Below are 22,072 nucleotides of genomic sequence, written 5' to 3'. Positions count from 1 at the left end.
CTGAGAGGTGGACCCAGGTGAGGGAGTAGGTGGATAGATGGAAATTGTGACAGGAGTGGGAGGTGAGTGTTTGGGGCAACACGGGGCTGCAGAAGATGGAAATTAATTCCATGATCGTGGAAATGGGGATCGGGCAGAAACGTGTCGGAGATGGGAGAGCTGTGAATGTGAAATAATGTGAGAAATGCGGCCGATGGGTCGGGCAGCGTGTGAGGGGCGAGGAACAGTCACCGAGTCACGTGGGAGACCCTCCACCGTCACGTGATCCTGTTTTACCGCGGATTGGCGGCATCTGCTGGTTTGTCTCCGAGGCCCCGCCCCCTCCCTGATGACGTAATAAGCACTGCGCATGCTCACATTCCCGGAACGGCCAGTGATTATTTTTCTTTGTATTTGCTGAAGCGGGTCCGGAGCGGTGGATTGTCGGCGGGATCCGGATCGGGAGAGGGTCCTCGCCCCCTCGGGCGGGGGGGTGGGGGTGTCGGATCATTCTCTGCGGAGCGAGATCGACAAGGTCCATGCGGTGAGTACTGAGTCCGGTGCCGACCGATGCTGGGCGGTGAGTCCCGGTAACTTCCCCGTACTCGCGGTCTCACCCCATTTCCTGAACAAAACCTACCGGGGTCTTTCCGGGTTGTGAGATCTTCACTCCAAACCTGGAGATACCCACCGTGTGTTAATAAAAGTTGGTTCAGGGAGAAGGGTAAATGCCAAATTTCCTGTTGCTCTATCTTTGTCATTTTAGTACATAGTAGTATGTACTTTTAATGCAGTGTCTGTGCATTGCTGAAGCACCATCAGTGATCGTCCTTGATCCCTTCTCCCACCCGTTTCATCTGCTTAATCCCTGCCCATCTTGTTCAATCTCTGCCCAGCCGACATCCCACCACCTCGATGATAAATGTCGACAATCTCTCTTCTACTGTTGCCTTCATGGTGAAGTATTTTGCCTCATGGAATTATTTCTGAAATCCGTGTTTGTTACCTGAACTCCCAGAGGATTTATCTAATGCAGAATGTGGAAGGATAAAGACAGTCACCACAATTTTAGTTTCAAAGTTACCAAATGGCCGCTGTGTTAATCTTTGTCAGACGGTGACTAGCAGTATTTAAAGTTGAGTCTGTTATTTCCTGTTTTGGTCATGTTTGGAGAGGCAATTTTCCTGTTGCCAGGAACAGCCACAGGATCTGCAGGGAGTGGTGCACATTTTTATCTCTCTGGTCACTTCCTCTCATTGAGAGTTAGTGGCCTCGGGAGCAGATAGAACAGACTGATAGTGGGGTGGGGAGGATGTTGTGAGCATTCACTGTATCGACTGTATTAACCCTGTGTTGGAATGAAGAGAAAACTAATAAATGTGGGCATTACATTTGTGCAACTTTGTTCAGGCCGTCACAAGCATCTTGTAATCAGTCAATAGTTGTGCATCATTTAAAGTAAAAAGAGAAAATGCTGGAACCGTTCGGCAGATTGGGCAGCATCAGTTCTGATACTGAATCTTCCACAGTTTCTCTTTCCACAGATCCAGTCTGATGTACCGAGTTTATGGAGTTTCCAGCATTTAATTTCAATTTGAAATGAAAAGCCTGTTATTCCTGTTAGCCCACAGGAAATGTGACGGCCAATTGTGCTGAGCAAAATCTCATTTAACTATAAGATAATGATAAAATGCTTTCAGTTTAGCTGCTGGAGACAATCTGAAACGTGACCCACGCCCAGGTTTTCCAGCCCAATATCTGGCCCAGTCAGAGGTTTATCAGGTTCCCATTCTGTCATAGATTGATGTAGGAGTGTTAGTTTTTGAACTCTGAATGACCGACACACTGCAGCATGTTGCCGGCAGCAAGGGAGTCCTGGGAAAATTGGTGCTTGGACTATAATCCTGGGATGCAGACTCCGGGAATATGGAACTGACAGTATTTGGGATTTAACCAGGACAGTACTTCTGTAGTTGGGGCTGAATGTTCCTCCCACAATGAATCATAAGTCTGGGGTTGCTGTACATTGGTTGTGGGGAAATCCCTGATGTGGGGACGATGTGTGAGGATTCTGGGGTCGGTAAGTGTCACGTTCAGCTGTGCGACCCTGTCACAGATTTTGACCCTGGTGAAATGGAGCTGGGGATCGAGCTGCTCAGGCTCATGAGGTGTTGAGCGAGTGTTTCTGGTCTGGTCTCGGTTGTTTGTTTCTGGAGTTCCTTTGGAGGCAGTGAGTGCTGATCTGAGGAGAGAATGAGTTCCTATACCATCCCTCACATGGAGAGAAGGTCATTAAATGTTTGCAGCAGTAGAATTGGACCCAGGGGTTCAGTGTTCAAAGCGTGTTTGGACATTTTCCCTCACTGTCACCTGTCTGTTAGGCAATTGTCCTGGACCTGTGCTCATTGGAGTTCAGAAGGACAATGGGAGTGGTGGTTGTGCTTGTTAAAGGAAACCTACCGAATGCTGAAAAGCCTGGATACAATGGACATGGAGAGGATGTTTCCATTAGACGGAGAGTCTGGGATCTGAGAACACAGTCTCAGAATAAAGAAGCTTCTCTTTAAAATTGAGATGAGGAGAATATCAAGTAAAGGGTGACTGATCTGTGGAATTTGTTGCCACAAAGGGTGGATGAAGCTGTTATGGGGGTATATTTATGGCAGAAGTTAATATATTTGTGTTTGTTCCTCGTAGCTTCAGGGTTACAGGAGGAAGGCAGGAATATGGTGTTGGAATGAAATCAGCCATGGTTGAATGGCGAGGCAGACCAGATGTATCAAATCACCTAATTCGCTTCCTGGCTGAATGATGGCTCCTTCTTATCCCATATCGTTTTGTGATGTGTGGTACAATTACAGATTTGTTCACTCAGATCATTATATTTGTCTTCAATGTTTAAATTTCAGTGAGTTTTATTTTTAGGAACATTGAGCAGTAATGTTTTGTTCTCCTTTGTGTTGTTAACATGCTTCATTATTTTTCATGTTCAAGCTAGATCAGCGGTGAGAGATTTACTGGAAGAAAAGCCCACAACTGGAAGCAAACCAGAACTGAGGATGAGGGAAGATGAACAAGTGAACCAGCCCGAGGACTGAGAGCATTAACTGGACAGAACCCTTCTGACTCAGGAATTCCATTGATTCAGTCAGCAGAAAGTTTGGTGAGTCTCATTTACTCATACACTGGTCCTTTAGATATTCCACACCTACACAAAGAAGGGTAGGAAATAGTTGGGGTGAGACGGAATGTGCCCAGAAGTACCAGTTATGCCTCTGTCAGACCCAGTTACAATCACTTCAGCTCTGGCAATGTTCTGTCAGTATCCCAGCTCTTTAAGGTCACTCACATTCCCTCAGTATTTGCTCATTTCAAGGTCTTGCGACTTGTGAAGCAGCTTTTCGTCACTTCTGAGTGGGGAGATGGAAACAAAGTGGAGAGTTTATACTTAATATCTTTCAAAAAAAGTAATTCTTTAAACTTACCTGCAACAAACTTGCCTGGCCTTTTCTCCTTGGAGTAATGGAGAATGAGAGGTGACCTGATAGAGGTGTATAAAATGATGAGAGGCATTGACCATGTGGATAGCCAGAGGCTTTTTTCCCAGGGCTGAAATGACTGACATGAGGGGGTATAGTTTTAAGGTGCTTGGAGGAAGGTAGGCAGGGGATGTCAGGGGAATTTCACCACACAGAGTGGTGGGTCTCGAAGGCTTTGCTGGCGATGGTGGTGGAGGCAGATACAATAGGGTATTTTAAGAGACTCTTAGATAGGTACATGGAGCTCAGGAAAATAGTGTTATGCAGTTGGGTAATTCTAGACAGTTTCTAGAGCAGGTTACATGGTTGGCAGAACATTGTGAGCCAAAGGGCCTGTAATGTGCTGTTGGTTTCTATGTTCCATGTTCAAACTTACTACCTATACCCTATATATTCCCAACCAAATGATTGATATAGATGACAAGTAATAATAGGTATAACCATGAGGAACATCACGAAGCACTGGCCTGGAGTCCAATAAACAGCCCCTCCCCATCACCCTCTGCGTCCTGCCATTTAGCTGTTCCCAGACACTGGGGCTCTGTCACAAACACAACGTTCAGGAAGATTAGTCAGGAAACCAGAGGATATTGCATTGACTGACCCACCCCACACCAGATCACCCTGGAAAGTTTTCCCCAGAAGCATTTGGGGTTTTGTGACCCAGTTCGAGAAAAGGGCCACGATGCCCACTCCATCAACAACATGGCAAAGCCGGACACATAGCAGGAGACTTAATTTGATACAATACAAGATTCAGTGATGAAGCCTGTTAAATTTCCTTCATTGTCCCCCTGAAATCATTAAAAACGTCCATTGAACAGCTTTTGAAAACAAGTTCTCACCCACACGTGACATCACTGTGCACCCCCACATGCCTGATGACACGTACCGAGATCTGACTTCACTCTGTACCCCTTCATGCCTGATGACACGTGTGGGTTTCCCACACCAGGATCTGACATCACGTGTGCAATTCCTTATGTCACATAGACGCTGAGACGGTTGAACTTCACCGGCTGAGTTAAAAATTACCTGACCCACCCACACACCCCACCCCACAGTCAACAGAGAAGTTATGCTCTTCCCATTGGTGTGAAGTCATGTCAATCACTGGTTACATCCAATAGCTGAGGCAGACCAGCTGAGAAGGCGTTACCCCCACTGAATTCATCTCTTGCTCCCGCTTTGAACTTCCCGTCACAGCGGAACAAATTCCAAAGTAGATGTCCAGCTTTTTGATTTTTTATACAGAGTGGTGGGTTCCTGGAATTTGCTGCCTGGTGTGATGGTAGCGGCAGATACATGGGGACTTTTAAGAGATGTTTAGATAGACACGTGAACGTGAGGGAAAATTCTGTAGGCATTAGGGATTAGTTTTGTTGGCAATTTAATTAATTGAGTAGTTTGAGCACAACATTTTGGGCCACAGGGCCTTTTCCTGTGTTGTACTGTTCTATGTTCTGTGTCTCTTGTCAAAAGGTTTCAGGGTTATGGAGGCAAAACAAGTGAGTGGGAACAACAGGTCAGCTGGAGCCCAATGTGGGAAAAGTGAGATCACCCACTTCTGTAGGACAAATTGAAATTCTGAGTGTGATTCAATGGAGATGGACTGAGGTGCAGAGGGTAGGGAGGGAGGTCCAAGGTACATTGTGTTTATTGCAAGAGTTATTGGTATAAGAATGAAAATCATTTTATCAATTATTTGGGTTTTGTGGAGATTGTACCTGGAATATGGTGTAAAATCCCGCTCCCCATACTAACACGGGTTATACAGACCAAAGAACAAACTGCCGGAGGAATTCAGTGGGTCGGGCAGCATCTGTGTTTGAGAAGGGACTATCAATATTTCAGGCCGAGACCCTCCCTCTGGACTGAGAGTAGACGGGAAATAGTCAGAGAAAAGAGGTGAGGGGTGGTGATGGGGCAAGTGCTGCGGAGTGAGAGGTAGATCCAGGTGAGGGGGAGGTGGGAAGGTGGAAATAGTGACGGGGCTGGGAGGTGAGTGGTTGGGGCAACACGGGACTGTAGAAGATGGAATTTAATTCCATAGAGGATTAACAAAGAGGTTAGAGAGTATTTGTTATAGAGAGTGTGATGAAGATTCACCAGACTGATCCCTGGAGTGGTGGGGTCATCATATGAATAAAGATCAAATGCGATATCGCTTTCATTTAGAGAATTGAGGACTGAGAGGTGATCACATTGAAATGCACAACATCATTACTGATTGAACCAGAGATCCCAGTCTCTGAAAAAGGGGGTGGACTGTCCGGGACTGAGATGAGGGGAAATGTCTCCACTCCAGGGTTAGTGAATGTTTGTAAATCCCCATCACAGAGGCGGTGGAGACTTCGATGATCACCCTCACTGTATAAAGAGGCTGGGAGATGGGTGGAGACTGAAGGGATCGAGGCAATGAGGATTGGGAAGAAATGTGGCTGAGATGGGAGAGCATCTATCATTGTCATTGGTTGGAGGGGCTGAATGTCCTCCTCCTGCTGTTTCTCACTTGATGTTTCAGTGTTTCGGTCCAGTGAACCCAGAGGAATGTGAGTAGAAATTAGTGCTTGTAAACATAGAAGTGATTTGAATGAAACCTACACAAGTCCTTTTTGGGTTTAAATCATCTGTTAGACAGTAATGGGAAGCAAACCCATATTTCTGTGACCGAGGGGTACAGTGATGGGATGGGAATGATACAGAGAGAAAAATTAAAAATGTAGCTGGTGTAAATTTGAAATGTAGAAAATGTGGCAGGTGGATCAGGCAGCGTGTGAGGAGCAAGGAACAGAGTCACTGGTTTAAATGAGAGACCCTGCACCATCACACGATCCTGTTTCCCGCTCCCTTTTTACCACAGATAGGCAGGATCTGCAGGTTTCTTTCTGAGGACCTGCTCCCGCTCTATGACGCAGGTGAGAGTAAGCGTCGGCAAGGACTAGAAGGGCCGAGATGGCCTGTTTCCGTGCTGTAATTGTTATATGGTTATGTGATCACATTGTGCATGCTCAGTCCCAGGATGGGCAGTGAATTTTTGTGGATGGATACGGCGGATCATATGTGGGGCTGAGATCAGGAGAGTGACCTCACCTCCTGGGGCGGGCAGTCGGGTGACAGATCATTCTCTGTGAGCGAGACCAATGAGATCCCATAGGTGAGAATTGAGCTAGGTCCCAAGTGTTGTGCAGTGATTCCCGTTATTTCCCTGAACAGCTGGCCTCCCACCGCTTCCCGGACAGAACCTGCTGGGTGCATCCGGGTTGTGGGACCTTCACACCGAACCTCCTGAGATGAGCTGCCGCTCAGCCCAAGGTGCTGTGGTCCTAGGAGCGGGATGAGGTGGTGAGGCCGGGACTGAACCCATCCATTGAGGTGTATCTCGGAAACTTTATCTCCATCACCTGGCCCAGTAGCGGATCCAAGATTCACCTGGATTCAATAATTGTGTCCATGTATTTGGGCTCCTAAAAGAATTTCTACACTTCACTTCATTTCACTGAGAGAATCTTTCTTCCGTTCAGATCAGGGAGTGAGATCCGTATATGTCACATCCACTCATTGTAGGTGAACATTTTTCTTTCCTTGCCTCCATTCCACTGTTACAGATTGCCGAAGTGCAGCAAATGTTTCCAAGTACATAACCCTATTAATGCACGAAGGAAGCCTTTCCATTTTTTCGGGCTTCTCAAATATTTGTACACTTCAGTGGATTCTTCCCCAGAGGTTCCTGAGGAGAAGCTCAGCCTGTCTAATATTTTCATACAATTAAAGTGTGGACTCGTTTATTATTCTCATGTCCCGAGGTACAGTGAAAAAACCTGTTATGCATACATTCCAGCAGGAGAGGGTGCAGAACAGATTGCTGAAGATGCTGACTGAATTAGAAATGAAATGTTGACTGTACTCTTTTCCATAGATGCTGCCTGGCATGCTGAGTTCCTCCAGATTTATGTGTGTTCTTTTATATCCCGTGTGAGTTTTGAAAAATGTGCAGGACAGTTACAGATTTCATTACACGGATCATTATATTTGTGTTCAAGATTTAAATTTCAGTGAGTTTTGTTTTCAAGAACATTCAACAGAAATGTTTTGTTCATCTTTGTATTGTTAACGTGCTTCATTATCTCTCTGATTAAAGTTTCATCTGCGCTAAAGGATTTATCGGAAGAAAAGCCCACAACTGGAAACAACGAACAACTGAAGACGAGGGAACAGCAATAATTGAACAAGCTGGAGACTGAGAGCGCCAACTGGAGAGAACCCTCCTGACTCAGAGTTTTCCTTCATTCAGACAGGAGAAATTTTGGAGATTCTCATTTGCTCAAATGCTTGTCCTTTAGACATTACATATCTGTACAAAGAAAGGTAGGAAATAGTTTGAGTGAGACGGAATGTGCCCAGTAGTACCAGTTATACCTCTATCAGACCCAGTTGCAATCACTCCAGGTCTTGTAATGTGCTGTCAGTAATCCCTGTTCTTTTAAGCCACTTCCATTCCCTCAGTGTTTGTTCATTTCAAGCTCTTGTATCTTCTGAAATAAATTTAGATCACTTCTGATGTTGCCTTGCTTGGCTGTGTTAGGTCACAATCATCTCAAAATACTTTGTCTATTTCCTCCCTTTATGAGACGCCGCAATTGCTTCGTTCTGTAGTGATTGCAGAAATGTGGAATTGCCATGAACTGCGGCGACATGTCATTGATTCCTCTGGCTGTTGCAAGCTGCAATGATATACTCGCCCTCGAGTGTATGGTTGTGCAAGCCTCAACCCAAAACAATCCATTTGATGCCAAATGTCCCGGCACCACATTTCATTCAGTCCCAAAGAACAAAGCCAATGGATAATTTACATTTATATACCCATTCGTCATCAAATACATTTCTGCTACTAAATTGTCAGAACCTATGACCCTGTGATTAAGCAGAAATAGGTTTTGCAATGAAGTTATGTTCTAATTTGACCTGGTGCCAAAGGGACGGGTTATACCTGCAATGGAGATGAAGGACACAGGCATAGTAATACAGGATGAGAGGGTGGCATATGTTGTTCTGTAATTCAATAAAAGTAATATACTGGGGATCCTGGGGATCATAGACCAGTGAGTGTTACATTGGTGCTGGGCAAACTCTTGGAACGGATACTTGGGAACAGGAATTAGAGCATTCGGAGAAACATTATCTTACTACGGGTTGCCACTTCAGCGTGTCGATGGTGAGTGCAGAAAAGTGTAGTGGAGGTGCCAGAGATAATTTTCAACCATCTGTGACAGTCATGCACTGACATTTGGATCGACAGAGTCTGATCAGGAGGCACCATGGCATTGTGCATGGAAAGTTGAGTTCAACAACACTTCTTAAGGCTTTTGACGATGAGTGCCAATGAGGGCAGGGGAGTGGATGTTGTACATTGAACTTCAGTAAAGCCTTTGGCAAGGTGCCACATGACAGCTCGTTCTGAAAGACATGTTCACATGCACTCCAGCGAGAGAAAGTTAGGTGGATTCCAAATTGCCTTGAAGGTAGCAAGCAAAGAGTGGTGGTTGAAGGTTTCTTTACAAGGGGGCCGCAAGGCTACAAGTTGGGATATTTGATATTCATGATTTGATAGCAACGATCTGAATGCAAATGCACCAGGCTTGACTAGTGAGCTCACTGATGACACAAAATTATTAGATGGTACTCACAGTGAAGATTATCATAGCTTATAGGGGATCTAAATGGGTAGAGGAGTGGTAAATAGATTGTAGAACCTACACGAGCAATGACAGTTTCACGCTGAGGTTGGTGATGACGTGGAGGGAGGGACCTGTCAGAGGAAGTGGATGAGGCAGCGCAATTGTCTAATTCCAGAAGCAGTTGGGATGTGAAGGTGGAGTGAAGAGGCCAAGAAGGAAATGGGCTCAAAACAGGAAATTAGGACCATTTCTGTGGGCACTGTGGTTAGCATTTTCTCATCGGGCTGAAGGGCCGTATCTGTGTGTTATTCTATCCTTAGGATGCGTCAGATATCACTGGACAGTCACGCAGGCATGGTGTGAAAATTGATGGAAACTGCTGCTCTGATACAGCGGATGCAGGTTCTGTCGTATTTACAGAGTATCTCTGACTCACTGTCTGCTTCTGTGTAATTCAGAGCATCACCAGCAGGTGGAGCATTTCTGCACCGGGACCAAAGTGTAAACAAGAAAACAACAACCAGGAATCGTCAGTGGGAATCAGAATGGCAACAGGTATGATCACTGGGATCGTTAAAATTAAACTTTTGTCGTGTTTGTGCACAATAGTTCAGATTAATTAACTTACACAGATGCTAATGGGCACAGAGAAGTTTCATCAAACAGGGTCCTCAAATTCCTTTGTAAAGAGGTCTTGAGTAATCGATCAATCCAGCAGTTCCAGCATAGGGACCCGACACCGGTAATGGTGAAATCACTCAGGTCAGCATGCAAAGCTTCACCTGAGTGAAGGGAGTCGGAGACCCTGAATCAGCAGGTTGAGAGTGAAACACAGTCAGGAACGTGACAGCAGTGTTGTGTGTTAGGTAAAAGTCCAGATTCAGGACTTGTTGCACATCAAGGCCTGTTTAGAGGTGAAAGTCATCTCCAACTTTCACTTATAACATTCAGAGCCAGATGATTGGAGCATTTCAGGGATTTCAAGGATTGTGTGATAACACAGCATTTCAGGTTTTGATAGGGTAGCTATCAACTCCCCCCTGGTTTTCTTGACGACTACACAAAGGAGATGGAAGGAGTTTCCGAAATCTGTTTTCTGTAGCTGTGCTGAGAACATTGCCAATGTTTAGAATTGCTGAGGATCAGGAGACAGCTCATTGTAGGTAAATAGGTGGTGTGTTTCAGTGTTTTAATACCCTAATGAATGTCTAGGCTGCGGAAAAATGGTGAACAATAGACAATTGGTGCAGAAGTAGACCATTCAGCCCTTCAAGCCTGCACCGCCATTCTGAGATCATGGCTGATCAACTACTATTAATACCCGGTTCCTGCCTTGTCCCCATGTCCCTTGATTCCCCTATCCATAAGATACCTATCTAGTTCCTTCTTCAAAGCATCCAGAGAATTGGCCTCCGCTGTCTTCTGAGGCAGTGCATTCCACACCCCCACAACTCTCTGGGAGAAGAAGTTTTTCCTTAACTCTGTCCTAAATGACCTACCCCTTATTCTTAAACCATGCCCTCTGGTACTGGACTCTCCCAGCATCTGGAACATATTTCCTGCCTCGATCTTGTCCAATCCCTTAATAATCTTATATGTTGCAATCAGATCCCCTCTCAATCTCCTCAACTCCAGCGTGTACAAGCCCAGTCTCTCAAACCTCTCTGCGTAAGACAGTCCGGACATCCCAGGAATTAACCTTGTGAATCTATGCTGCACTTCCTGTACAGCCAGGATGTTCTTCCTTAACCCTGGAGACCAAAACTGTACACAATACTCCAGGTGTGGTCTCACCAGGGCCCTGTACAAATGCAAAAGGATTTCCTTGCGCTTGTACTCAATTCCCTTTGTAATAAAGGCCAACATTCTATTAGCCTTCTTCACTGCCTGCTGCACTTGCTCATTCACCTTCATTCACTGATGAACAAGGACTCCTAGATCTCTTTGTATTTCTCCCTTACCTAACTCAACATCGTTCAGATAATAATCTACCTTCCTGTTCTTACTCCCGAAGTGGATAACCTCACACTTATTCACATTAAATGTCATCTGCCAAGTATCTGCCCACTCACCCAGCCTATCCAAGTCACCCTGAATTCTCCTAACATCCTCATCACATGTCACACTGCCACCCAGCTTAGTATCATCAGCAAACTTGCTGATGTTATTCTCAATGCCTTCATCTAAATCGTTGATGTAAATCGTAAACAGCTGTGGTCCCAATACAGAGCCCTGTGGCACCCCACTAATCACCACCTGCCATTCCGAGAAACACCCATTCACCGTTACCCTTTACTTTCTATCTGCCAACCAGTTTTTGATCCATGTCAATATCTTCCCCCCAATGCCATGAGCTCTGATTTTACCCACCAATCTCCTATGTGGGACCTTATCAAATGCCTTCTGAAAATCAAGGTACACTACATCCACTGTATCTCCCTTGTCTAACTTCCTGGTTACATCCTCGAAAAACTCTAATCGATTAGTCAAGCATGATTTGCCCTTGGTAAATCCATGCTGGCTCTGCCCAATCCTATCACTGCTATCTAGATATGCCACTATTTCATCTTTAATAATGGACTCTAGCATCTTCCCCACTACCGATGTTAGGCTGACAGGATGATAGTTCTCTGTTTTCTCCCTCCCTCCTTTCTTAAAAAGTGGGATAACATTAGCCATTCTCCAATCCTCAGGAACTGATCCTGAATCTAAGGAACATTGGAAAATGATTACCAATGCATCCGCAATTTCCAGAGCCACGCCTTTTAGTACCCTAGGATGCAGACCATCTGGACCTGGGGATTTGTCAGCCTTCAGTCCCATCAGCCTTCTCATCACCGTTTCCTTCCTAATGTCAATCTGTTTCATTTCCTCTGTTACCCTATGTCCTTGGCCCATCCATACATCTGGGAGATTGCTTGTGTCTTCCCTAGTGAAGACAGATCTAAAGTACTTATTAAATTCTTCTGTCATTTCTCTGTTTCCCATAACAATTTCACCCAATTCATTCTTCAAGGGCCAAACATTGTTCTTAACTATCTTCTTTCTCTACACATACCTAAAAAAAAAAAAGCTTTTGCTATCCTCCTTTATATTCCTGGCTAGCTTGCGTTCGTACCTCACTTTTTCTCCCCGTATTGCCTTTTTAGTTAAATTCTGTTGTTCCTTAAAAACTTCCCAATCAGCTGTCCTCCTACTCACCTTAGCTCTGTCATACTTCCTTTTTTTTAATGCTATGCAATCTCTGACTTCCTTTGTCGACCACTGTGGCCCCTTTCCCCCCTTTGAATCCTTCCTTCTCCGGGTGATGAACTGATTTTGCACCTTGTGCATTATTCCCAAGAATACCTGCCATTGCTGTTCCACTGCCTTTTCTGCTAGGATATCCATCCATTTAACTTTGGCCAGCTCCTCCCTCATGGCTCCATAGTCTCTTTTGTTCAACTGCAACACTGACACCTCCGATCTGCCCTTATCCTTCTCAATTTGCAGATAAAAATTTATCATATTATGGTCACTACCTCCTTAATGGCTCCTTGACTTCAAGATCACTTATCAAATCCTGTTCATTACACAACATTAAATCCAGAATAGCCTTGTCCCTGGTCGGCTCTCGTACAAGCTGTTCCAAGAATGCATCCCGTAGGCACTCTACAAACTCCCTATCCTGGGGTCCAGCACCAACCTGATTCTCCCAGTTCACCTGCATGTTGAAATCCCCCATAACTACTGCAACATTACCTTTGCCACATGCCAATGTTAACTCCCTATTCAACTTGCACCCAATATCCATGCTACTGTTTGGGGGCCTGTAGACAACATCCATTAGGGTCTTTTTGCCCTTACTGTTCCTTAATTCTATCCACACAGACTCCTCTTCTCCTGATCCTATGTCCCCCCTTGCAAAGGACTGAACCTCATTCCTCACCAACAGGGCCACCCCACCCCCTCTGCCCACATTTCTGTCCCTACGATAGCACGTATACCCTTGTACATTCATTTCCCACGTCTGATCTCCCTGCAGCCATGTCTTCGTTACCCATCATAGTTACCCATTCACACCTGAGCTTCAAGCTCATCCACCTTATTTCTGACACTTCGTGCATTCAGATATAGAATTTTTAGCCCATTTCTCCTCCCTCTGTTTAAATCGCTGCTTATTGTGCTTAACCCAGCTCCCCGAACTCCCATCGGTCTATACGCCCCTTGAATTTTGTTGTCTTTCCTAAATTTACTTATTCTTTCTGCACATTTAACTCCATGTTCCGTCAGACCATCCCTCTGTACGTGTCCTGCTTATCACTTGTTCCGCCTTATCTTTCTCTCACATTCTGGATCCCTGCCCCTTGCAAATTTAGTTTAAACCCCCCCGAGCAGCACGAGCAAACTTTCCTGCAAGAATGTTTGTACCGCTCCAGTTAAGTGTAAACCGTCCCGTCGGAACAGATCCCACCTTCCCTGGAACAAAGCCCAATTACCTAAAACCCTGAAGCCCTCCCTCCTGCACCATCCTCTCAGCCAGGTATTAATCTGTATAATCCTTCTGTTCCTTGCCTGACTCGCACGTGCCACAGGTAGCAATCCTGAGATTGTTACCCTGGAGGTCCTGCCCTTCAGCTTCGCACCTAACTCCCTGAACTCACTACGCAGGACCTCCTCACTCATCCTACCCACGTCATTGGTCCCTACATGGACCACAACATCTGGGTTCTTGCCCTCCCTCTCGAGAATAACCTGCACCCGATCTGAACGTGATTTTCTCAAAAGATGCTTAAGGAGCTTCAATGTTGATATACTGATATAGCACAGGAAATATAAAAACAGCAGGAGACAAACACAGAATCAAAGAAGGCGACTGGGACAACGTAATGTCATTGGTGAATTGGATTAAAGTGAATCCCACGGCATTTCCAGAGGGGAACTAGGGTGGGGAACACACAAAATGTTGGAGGAACTCAGCAGGTCAGGTAGCATTTATGGAGGGAAATGATTTTCTCTGAGTCAGAAAATGTTCTCATCCAATTCAATCTTTTGTAAATAAAATATTCAATCTGCTATCTTTAAGGCACTAATACATTCTTCCTGTAGTATTGGTACCAGAACTGTACCGGCCATTTCAACTGGTCCAACCAACAGTTTATAACCGTGTCACACGATCTCTCTGCACCTGTATTCTGCTTTGTAGCTAATGGTGGCAAACCTGCTAAATGTTGACTCTACACATTGTTTCCTGTAATCAGCTGGCTGATCTGTGTGTGACCCTGTGGACGGGACAGTCTATGTATCTAGGTAATGGTCAGTCTGTGACCCAGGGGCCCAGACACTTTGACACAGCAGACAGAGAGTATGTGATTTAGGGGATCTTGCAGTGTGCAATTCGGTAGTTGATCTGTGTGTGACACAGATGACTGAACAGTTTGTGACCGAGGGAGAATTTGCTTGTGGAAAATAATCCCAGTGTTATTTCCAGGTATCACCGGACACCATTCCATTAAGATCCCCTGGTTATCTGTGTGTTCAACTACTGCAGAGCCAGTGATCAGTATTACTGTGTCTATCCTGTTCTTTTTCTGGGAGTGGATGTGTCCAGCTTATCAGGATGGTCATCTGGCAGGAAGTGTGGTTCACATTCACCAGCACAGTCCCACTCCAAATCTGGTCAGTCAGAGTCCCAGCTCCATTGTTTGATGACATTGGTTCTGTTCTTGGTGGAATTTTGAAAGATGTGGGGGTGGGGGATCTTATTGAACCCTTTCGAATGTTGAAAGGCCGAGACAGAGTAGATGCTGAAAGATGTTTCCCATGGTGGGGAAGTCTGGGGCAAGAGGACACAGCCGAAGGATAGAGGGTCATCTATTCCAAACAGAGATGCGGAGAAATTTCTTTAGCCAGAAGGTGGTGAAGTTGTGAAATTTGTTACCACAGGAAGCTGTGGAGGCCGGGTCATTGGGTGTATTTAAGGCAGAGATCTGTAGGTTATTGATTGGCGATGGCATCAAAGGTTACTAGAAGAAGGCCAAGAAATGGGGTTGAGGAAGTGAAAAAAAGGATCAGCCATGATTGAATGGTGGAGCAGATTCGATGGGCCAAATGGCCTAATTCTGTATCTATGTCTTCTGATCTTATTGTAGCCACCCATTGTAAATCCTTGTTTTGCTGAGCTCTAATTCATTCCAGTATAACTTGTAATTCATCATTTATTTCAGGTTGGAAATTTAATCGGGTACGGAAAGTACTCAAGAGGTTTTCATTAGGCGGCTCATCGAGGGAAGATGATCGGGACACCGGAAACAATGCACCAAAGCAGGGTCAGATTGAGAGCAATGTCCCAATGGAATGTGGTCCGGCCACAGAGGAGGGAGAGCAAAGTCAGCCCAGAGACAGTGGCATCAGAGACACCGATCAAGACCCTGGAACCAGCACAAGTGAGGCGACCGCCTGTCAGCCCAGAGACAGTGACATCAGAGACACCGATCAGGACCCTGGAACCGGCACAAGTGAGGCGACCGCCTGTCAGCCCAGAGACAGTGACGTCAGAGACACCGATCAGGACCCTGGAACCGGCACAAGTGAGGCGACCGCCTGTCAGCCCAGAGACAGTGACGTCAGAGACACCGATCAGGACCCTGGAACTGGCACAAGTGAGGCGACTGTCTGTCAGCCCAGAGACAGTGGCATCAGAGACACCGATCAAGACCCTGGAACCAGCACAAGTGAGGCGACTGTCTGTCAGCCCAGAGACAGTGACGTCAGAGACACTGATCAGGACCCTGGAACTGGCACAAGTGAGGCGACTGTCTGTCAGCCCAGAGACAGTGACGTCAGAGACACCGATCAGGACCCTGGAACCGGCACAAGTGAGGCGACCGTCTGTCAGCCCAGAGACAGTGACATCAGAGACACCGATCAGGATCCTGGAACCGGCACAAGTGAGGCGACCGCCTGTCAGCCCAGAGACAGTGACGTCAGAGACACCGATCAGGACCCTGGAACCGGCACAAGTGAGGCGACTGTCTGTCAGCCCAGAGACAGTGACGTCAGAGACACCGATCAGGACCCTGGAACCCGCACAAGTGAGGCGACCGCCTGTCAGCCCAGAGACAGTGACGTCAGAGACACCGATCAGGACCCTGGAACCGGCACAAGTGAGGCGACTGCCTGTCAGTTTGGAAGCTCATTAAACATGGAATTGTCAAATCTCCACCAAGGAGCGAGTGAGTTAAATACGAGGGTGATGTGTTCACAGAATGTGGCATGGAGGAGGGTAAATGTGATTCCTTGATGGAGGGTTGGTCAGAGAGGGGGAATGTGTGGGTGTGGTATATGTCGTGTAGTGGGGCACCCGTTACCCCACTACAGGAAAAGTACATCCTGCTCTGATTATTTCCAGAACGTGTACTGGAGGAAATGCAGCTGTCTAGATAAGAGAGTTTCCGGGATATGAATTAAGAGAAGTGTATTCGCCAGGATGGAGAGAGCATCTCTGGGAAGTTTCTCTTATTGACAGTCCCAACATTTATTCCCATCCTAAATTGGAATAGGTGAGTCGGTGGGGTCGGAGGGGTTGCTTTCTGGCAAAGTATTTTCCAGAGCATTGTTGGGTAGGTTTTGAGGCCACTCCTGGGGTAAAGGACATACGTGTATACATGGCCTTTGCCAGTGTGGTTCCCCATGGAACATCACTGTTCAAAGATCGCCAGCCAGGTTAAACCACATTACCTCCTGTCTGCGATGGGTAAGATAACTATGAATCCAGAAGGCAATTCACCACAGTTCCTAAACATGTTTAGTTTCTGTATGAGCCTCCCATGTGGGACCTTGTCAAACACCCGGCTAACATCCTAGTAGAAAATATCCATGTGTAACTTTGTCCTTTGTCACCTCCTGGAAGAACTCAATCAAGTTAGCAAGATGCAAACCCCACCCAAAGCCTTGCTGCTGAATCCTAACCCACCTCAAGCATTCTCTCTTTCATACTCCCATGGGTCAGAAGATATAAAAGGCTGAAGGTCCGTACCACCAGCCTCAAGGGCAGCTTTAATTCTGCATTTACAAGACTATTGAATGGTCACCTACTATGTTATTATTGGCTCTTAATAATAATGAGACAATTTTATATTTAAAATTGCAACTTTGTGTATGTTTTAACTAAAACCACTCACTTAGATAACCACAATATACTTACAGAAGAGCAGAAAGAATACTGTTAGGGTATGAACGGATTTAAGGAACCACTGATAATAGATTATGTAATTCTATATTGAGCCCTGGGGAAAGCAGAGAACTTTCAATGTTATGATGTCTATCAAAAACCATTTGATTCTATCCTTCACTCGTGCCTAATAGAACTTCCTAATATATACACCTGATACTTACAATATCTGAAGCATTGGTGGACAGTAATCATCCTATTAACAACCACAAATGAACAACTACTGTTATCAAAATCAATTAAGGCAATTTCCATAGCAAAACACTAAGCCCACTATGGTTTTGTCTAGCTTTAAACCTGCTCTCTATTTTACTGAACCGGACAAAAATCGGGCATCAAAACTGGGGGAAAAAACACTAATGAATTCTACCTTGACACATTTGCTGTACAGAATGATTTGAAGTCCGCTCTTGCATCAGTATAGTTAAAACAATTCAAATAATTTCCAAAGGTATAATCATGAGCTTTAGACCAGGAAATTAAGAACATTAAACATTACGAAAGATGTAGTAGAGCTTGTAGTGTTTGAGAGAGCATCAGGATTCAATACAACAGATGGATGGATATGAAACAGAAGTATATTAAGGATATCAACAAACAAAGAGAATAGAACATTGTGTAATAAAGAGAAATGTTTCAATAGAATTTACTTAAAGGTTTAAGAAAATCTGCCAAACTGAGCTGAATAGTAACAATATAACAAAGGCAATAAGCATGTTCACTCTGCCTGTTAACATATTACTTTGGCATGATATTTCGGTCTGAAACCAATCTGGAAAACTTAAAAAAAAAAGACCCAAATTAACACTTGGGTGCACTTAGATTAATACTACCTATGAAAGTATGAGGAACAGGATTAATGGACATAAAGTAGAACTACGCAACAGTCAGATAAATGTTCTCAGAATCAGAAACAGGTTTAATATCACCGATATATGTTGTGAGATTTATTGGTGTTTATTTATATATATTTTCATGTTATATATAAATAATATACTTATCCCCTTCTAGTCCATATTTAGTAGATCACAGTTTGGCAGCAATTACAACCTTGAGTCTGGGTGGATAGATCTTTATCAGCTTTGTACATCTGGACATGGCAACTTTTCCCCATTCTTTACAAAACTGCTCAAGCTCTGTCAAATTGCATTAGTGAACTGCACTTTTCAGGTTCAGCCAAAAAGCTTCAATTGGATTGAGGTCTGAACTCTGACCTAGCTACTACAAGGCATTAACTTTGTTGTTTTTAAGCTCTTCCTGTATAGCTTTGACTTTATGCTTGGGGTTATTGCCTTGCTGGAAAAACCTTTTTCCAAGTTGCAGTTCTCCTGCAGACTACATCAGTTTTTTTTTCCAGGATTTCCCTGTTTTTTTGCAGCATTCATTTTACCCTCTACCTTCACAAGCCTTCCAGGGCCTGCTGCATGTGAAGCATTCCCACAGCATGGTGCTTCATGGTAGGAATTGTGTGATTTTGATGATGTGTTGTGTTTGGCTTACACCAAATATAGCATTTAGTCTGATGGCCAGAAAGCACAATTTTGATTTAATCAGGCCTTCAAACTTCAGGGTCTCCCAGATGCCTTCTGGCAAACTCTGGCTGAGATTTCATGTGAGATTTTTTTCAACACTGCATTTGTCTCTGCCACTGTCCCATAAAGCTGTGACTGGTGAAGTGCCCAGGCAACGGTCGTTGTCTGCACAGTCTCTACTGTCTCAGCTACTGAAGCTTGTAAATCCTCAAGAGCTATCACAGATCACAGGCCTCCATCACCAGTCCTCTTCTTGCAAAGTCTCCTAGTGTTTGAGGACAGATTTAGAGTCGTGCTATATTCTTTTCAATTATTGATCATTGACTGAACTGTACTCCAAGGGATTTTCAGTAACTCGGAAATTATCCTGCATCAATATCCTGACGTGTGCTTTTCAATAGTCCTTTAACAGAGTTGCTTGTATTGTTGTTTTGTTTTCAGGGTGTAGGTTTTGCTAGGATACTGTCTCTTCAACAGTTGGACCTTCCAGATTCATGTGTATTTTACTACAATCAATTGAAACACCTTGGCTGCACACAGATGTCCAAAAACAGATCTCCAATTAACTAATCATGTGACTTCTAAAACCAATTGGGTGCACTGGTGCTGATTTGGTGTTGTGGCGACCCACTTCCCAGTGCTCACAAAGTGGCGCGCGCTGGCATAGAGGCCGGTCCCAAAAAGGGCGCCAAGTCTGCTTCACCAGCAAGGGGAAAAGCCCGCGCGTGGGACGGGACTGTGAATACGTGCCCCCTACAGCATTCCCGCCCGGGGAGGGCGGGATCAGGAAGGCTTTAAAGCGAGGCCGCGAAGTTCGAATAAATCTTTTTTGCAACCGCAGCTCATCGACTACGTGTCGTTATTTCAGCGCTGTGTGTAGCACACCGCTACAATTGGTGACGCCGCATCTGTTCATGCAGTTTCGTTAAAACTGCCAAGCTTCTGGACGCTGCGATCTCACCTATGGTTCCAGCAAGCAGACGCCCAATTCCACATTCGGCAGATAACCTCGGAGGACACACGTTACTACTACGTGGTGAGCTCCCTCGACCAGGACACAGCCGCCCAGGTTGAGGAGTTCATACAGTCGCCCCCAGCAGACGGCAAATACACAGAATTCAAAGCCCTGCTCATAAGGACTTTCGGATTCTCACGGCGCGAGTGAGCTGCCCGCTTACTGCACTTGAATGGTTTGGGAGACAGACCATCATCGGCTTTGATGGATGAGATGCTGTCCCTGGCCGGCGGACACAAGCCCTGCCTCATGTTTGAGCAGGCATTCCTGGAGCAGCTGCCCAAGGACATACACCTGCTGCTGTCCGACGTGGATTTCAGCGACCCCCGGAAGATGGCAGTCCAGGCGGACTTGCTGTGGAACGCCAAGAAGGAGAGTGGGGCGTCCGTCGCACAGATCACCAGGCCACACTCCCAGCAGCAGATCAGACCAGGCCCGGCAGCAGTGCCCACTAACCCCAGAGGGAGGGGTGAGGAGACCAACGAACAATGGTGCTTCTACCACCAGCGGTGGGGTGCAGAAGCCCGCCGCTGTAGCCCGCCCTGCAAGTTCCCGGGAAACGCCAGGGCCAGCCGTCGCTGATGGCTACGGTGGCTGGCCATCAGGATAGCCTCCTGTATGTGTGGGACAAGCGGTCGGAACGCCTTCTTTTGGTCGACACAGAAGCCGAGATCAGCGCCTTACCTCCGACGAGTTACGACACCCGCAACAGGGCACCGGGTCCCACCCTGAAGGCCACGAACGGCAGCACATTAAGGACCTACGGCACCCGTACGGTGCGGCTATAGTTCGGCTCCAGCCAGTTCCCGTGGGACTTCACACTGGCCGCCGTAGCCCAGCCGCTCCTGGGCGCGGATTTTTTGCGGGCTCACAGCCTACTGGTCGACCTGCCAAGGAAGAAACTGGTCCGCGCCGAGACCTTTTAAACGTTCTCCCTGGGTGAAGCCCAGTTGCCAGCCCCACACCTAGACTCCATCACCCTGTCCGACAACGACTTCACCAGAGTCCTGGCGGATTTCCCATCGGCTCTGGCACCGCGGTTTACGGCAGCCATGCCCAGACACGGCGTACAGCACCACATCCCGACACAAGGACCACCCCTCCACACCCGTGCTCGAAGGCTTCACCCGGACAAGCTCCGACTGGTGAAGGAGGAGTTCAAGAGGATGGAGGAATTGGGGATCATACGGTGGTCCGACAGCCCATGGGCCTCCCCCCTGCACATGGTGCCCAAAGCGACAGGGGGCTGGAGACCATGCGGCAACTGCCGCAGGCTGAACGAGGCTACAACACCGGACTGCTACCCTGTGCCGCACATTCAGGACTTTGCAGCAAACCTGCACGGCGCACGGATCTTCTCCAAGGTGGACCTCGTCAGGGGATACCATCAAATCCCGATGCATCCGGACGACGTCCCCAAAACGGCTCTCATCACCCCTTTCGGCCTTTTCGAGTTCCTCCGCATGCTGTTCGGCCTAAAGAATGCCGCCCAGACGTTCCAGCGGTTAATGGACGCGGTGGGACGCGACCTGGACTTTGTTTTCATCTATTTGGACGACATCCTCACAGCCAGCAGCAGTCGTCAGGAGCATCTGGTTCAACTCCATCAACTCTACACCCGACTGAGTGAATACGGCCTGACAATCAACCCGGCCAAATGCCAGTTCAGGCTCGACACCATCGACTTCCTGGGCCACAGGATCACTAAAGATGGGGCAACCCCTCTGCCCGCTAAGGTAGACGCAGTCCGCCATTTCCCCCGACCCAAAAGCAATCAAAGGCCTTCAGGAATTCGTGGGTATGGTAAATTTCTACTACCACTTCGTCCCTTCAGCTGCCCGAATCATGCACCCCCTGTTCGCCCTGATGTCAGGTAAGGGCAAGGACATTACCTGGGACGAGGAGTCCGCCGCTGCTTTCATTAAAACGAAAGAGGCCTTGGCGAACGCCGCGATGCTAGTGCACCCCAGAATGGACGTCCCTACCTCCCTCACAGTGGACGCATCTAACACGGCAGTCGGTGGGGTGCTGGAACAACTCATCGAGGGTCGCTGGCAACCCCTGGCGTTTTTCAGCAAACACCTGCGACCACCCGAGCTCAAATACAGTGCTTTCGA

At 46.5% G+C, this 22,072-nt stretch overlaps 1 protein-coding gene across 3 annotated transcripts in view; it reads left to right on the top strand.

Moving 5' to 3' along the window:
* Positions 1-407: 407 nt before the first annotated feature.
* Positions 408-22,072, top strand: part of LOC140720613 (NACHT, LRR and PYD domains-containing protein 3-like) — a 36,118-nt gene continuing 14,453 nt past the window's right edge. The window contains exons 1-5 of one of the 3 annotated variants that reach the window (XM_073035442.1): positions 408-523; positions 2,974-3,142; positions 7,660-7,886; positions 9,655-9,751; positions 15,403-16,410. In XM_073035442.1, the coding sequence (XP_072891543.1) occupies positions 9,742-9,751; positions 15,403-16,410 (1,018 nt within the window). In that variant the 5' untranslated portion in view covers positions 408-523; positions 2,974-3,142; positions 7,660-7,886; positions 9,655-9,741. Of the gene's footprint in view, positions 524-2,973; positions 3,143-7,659; positions 7,887-9,516; positions 9,752-15,402; positions 16,411-22,072 lie in introns of all 3 variants that reach the window. The other 2 variants (XM_073035440.1, XM_073035443.1) reach the window with 2 other exon arrangements.

This window comes from Hemitrygon akajei, unplaced genomic scaffold, assembly GCF_048418815.1.
Source record: "Hemitrygon akajei unplaced genomic scaffold, sHemAka1.3 Scf000045, whole genome shotgun sequence".
Lineage (NCBI taxonomy): Eukaryota > Metazoa > Chordata > Chondrichthyes > Myliobatiformes > Dasyatidae > Hemitrygon > Hemitrygon akajei.
Note: the sequence above shows the minus strand (reverse complement) of the source record. Positions and strands in the feature narration are given on the sequence as shown.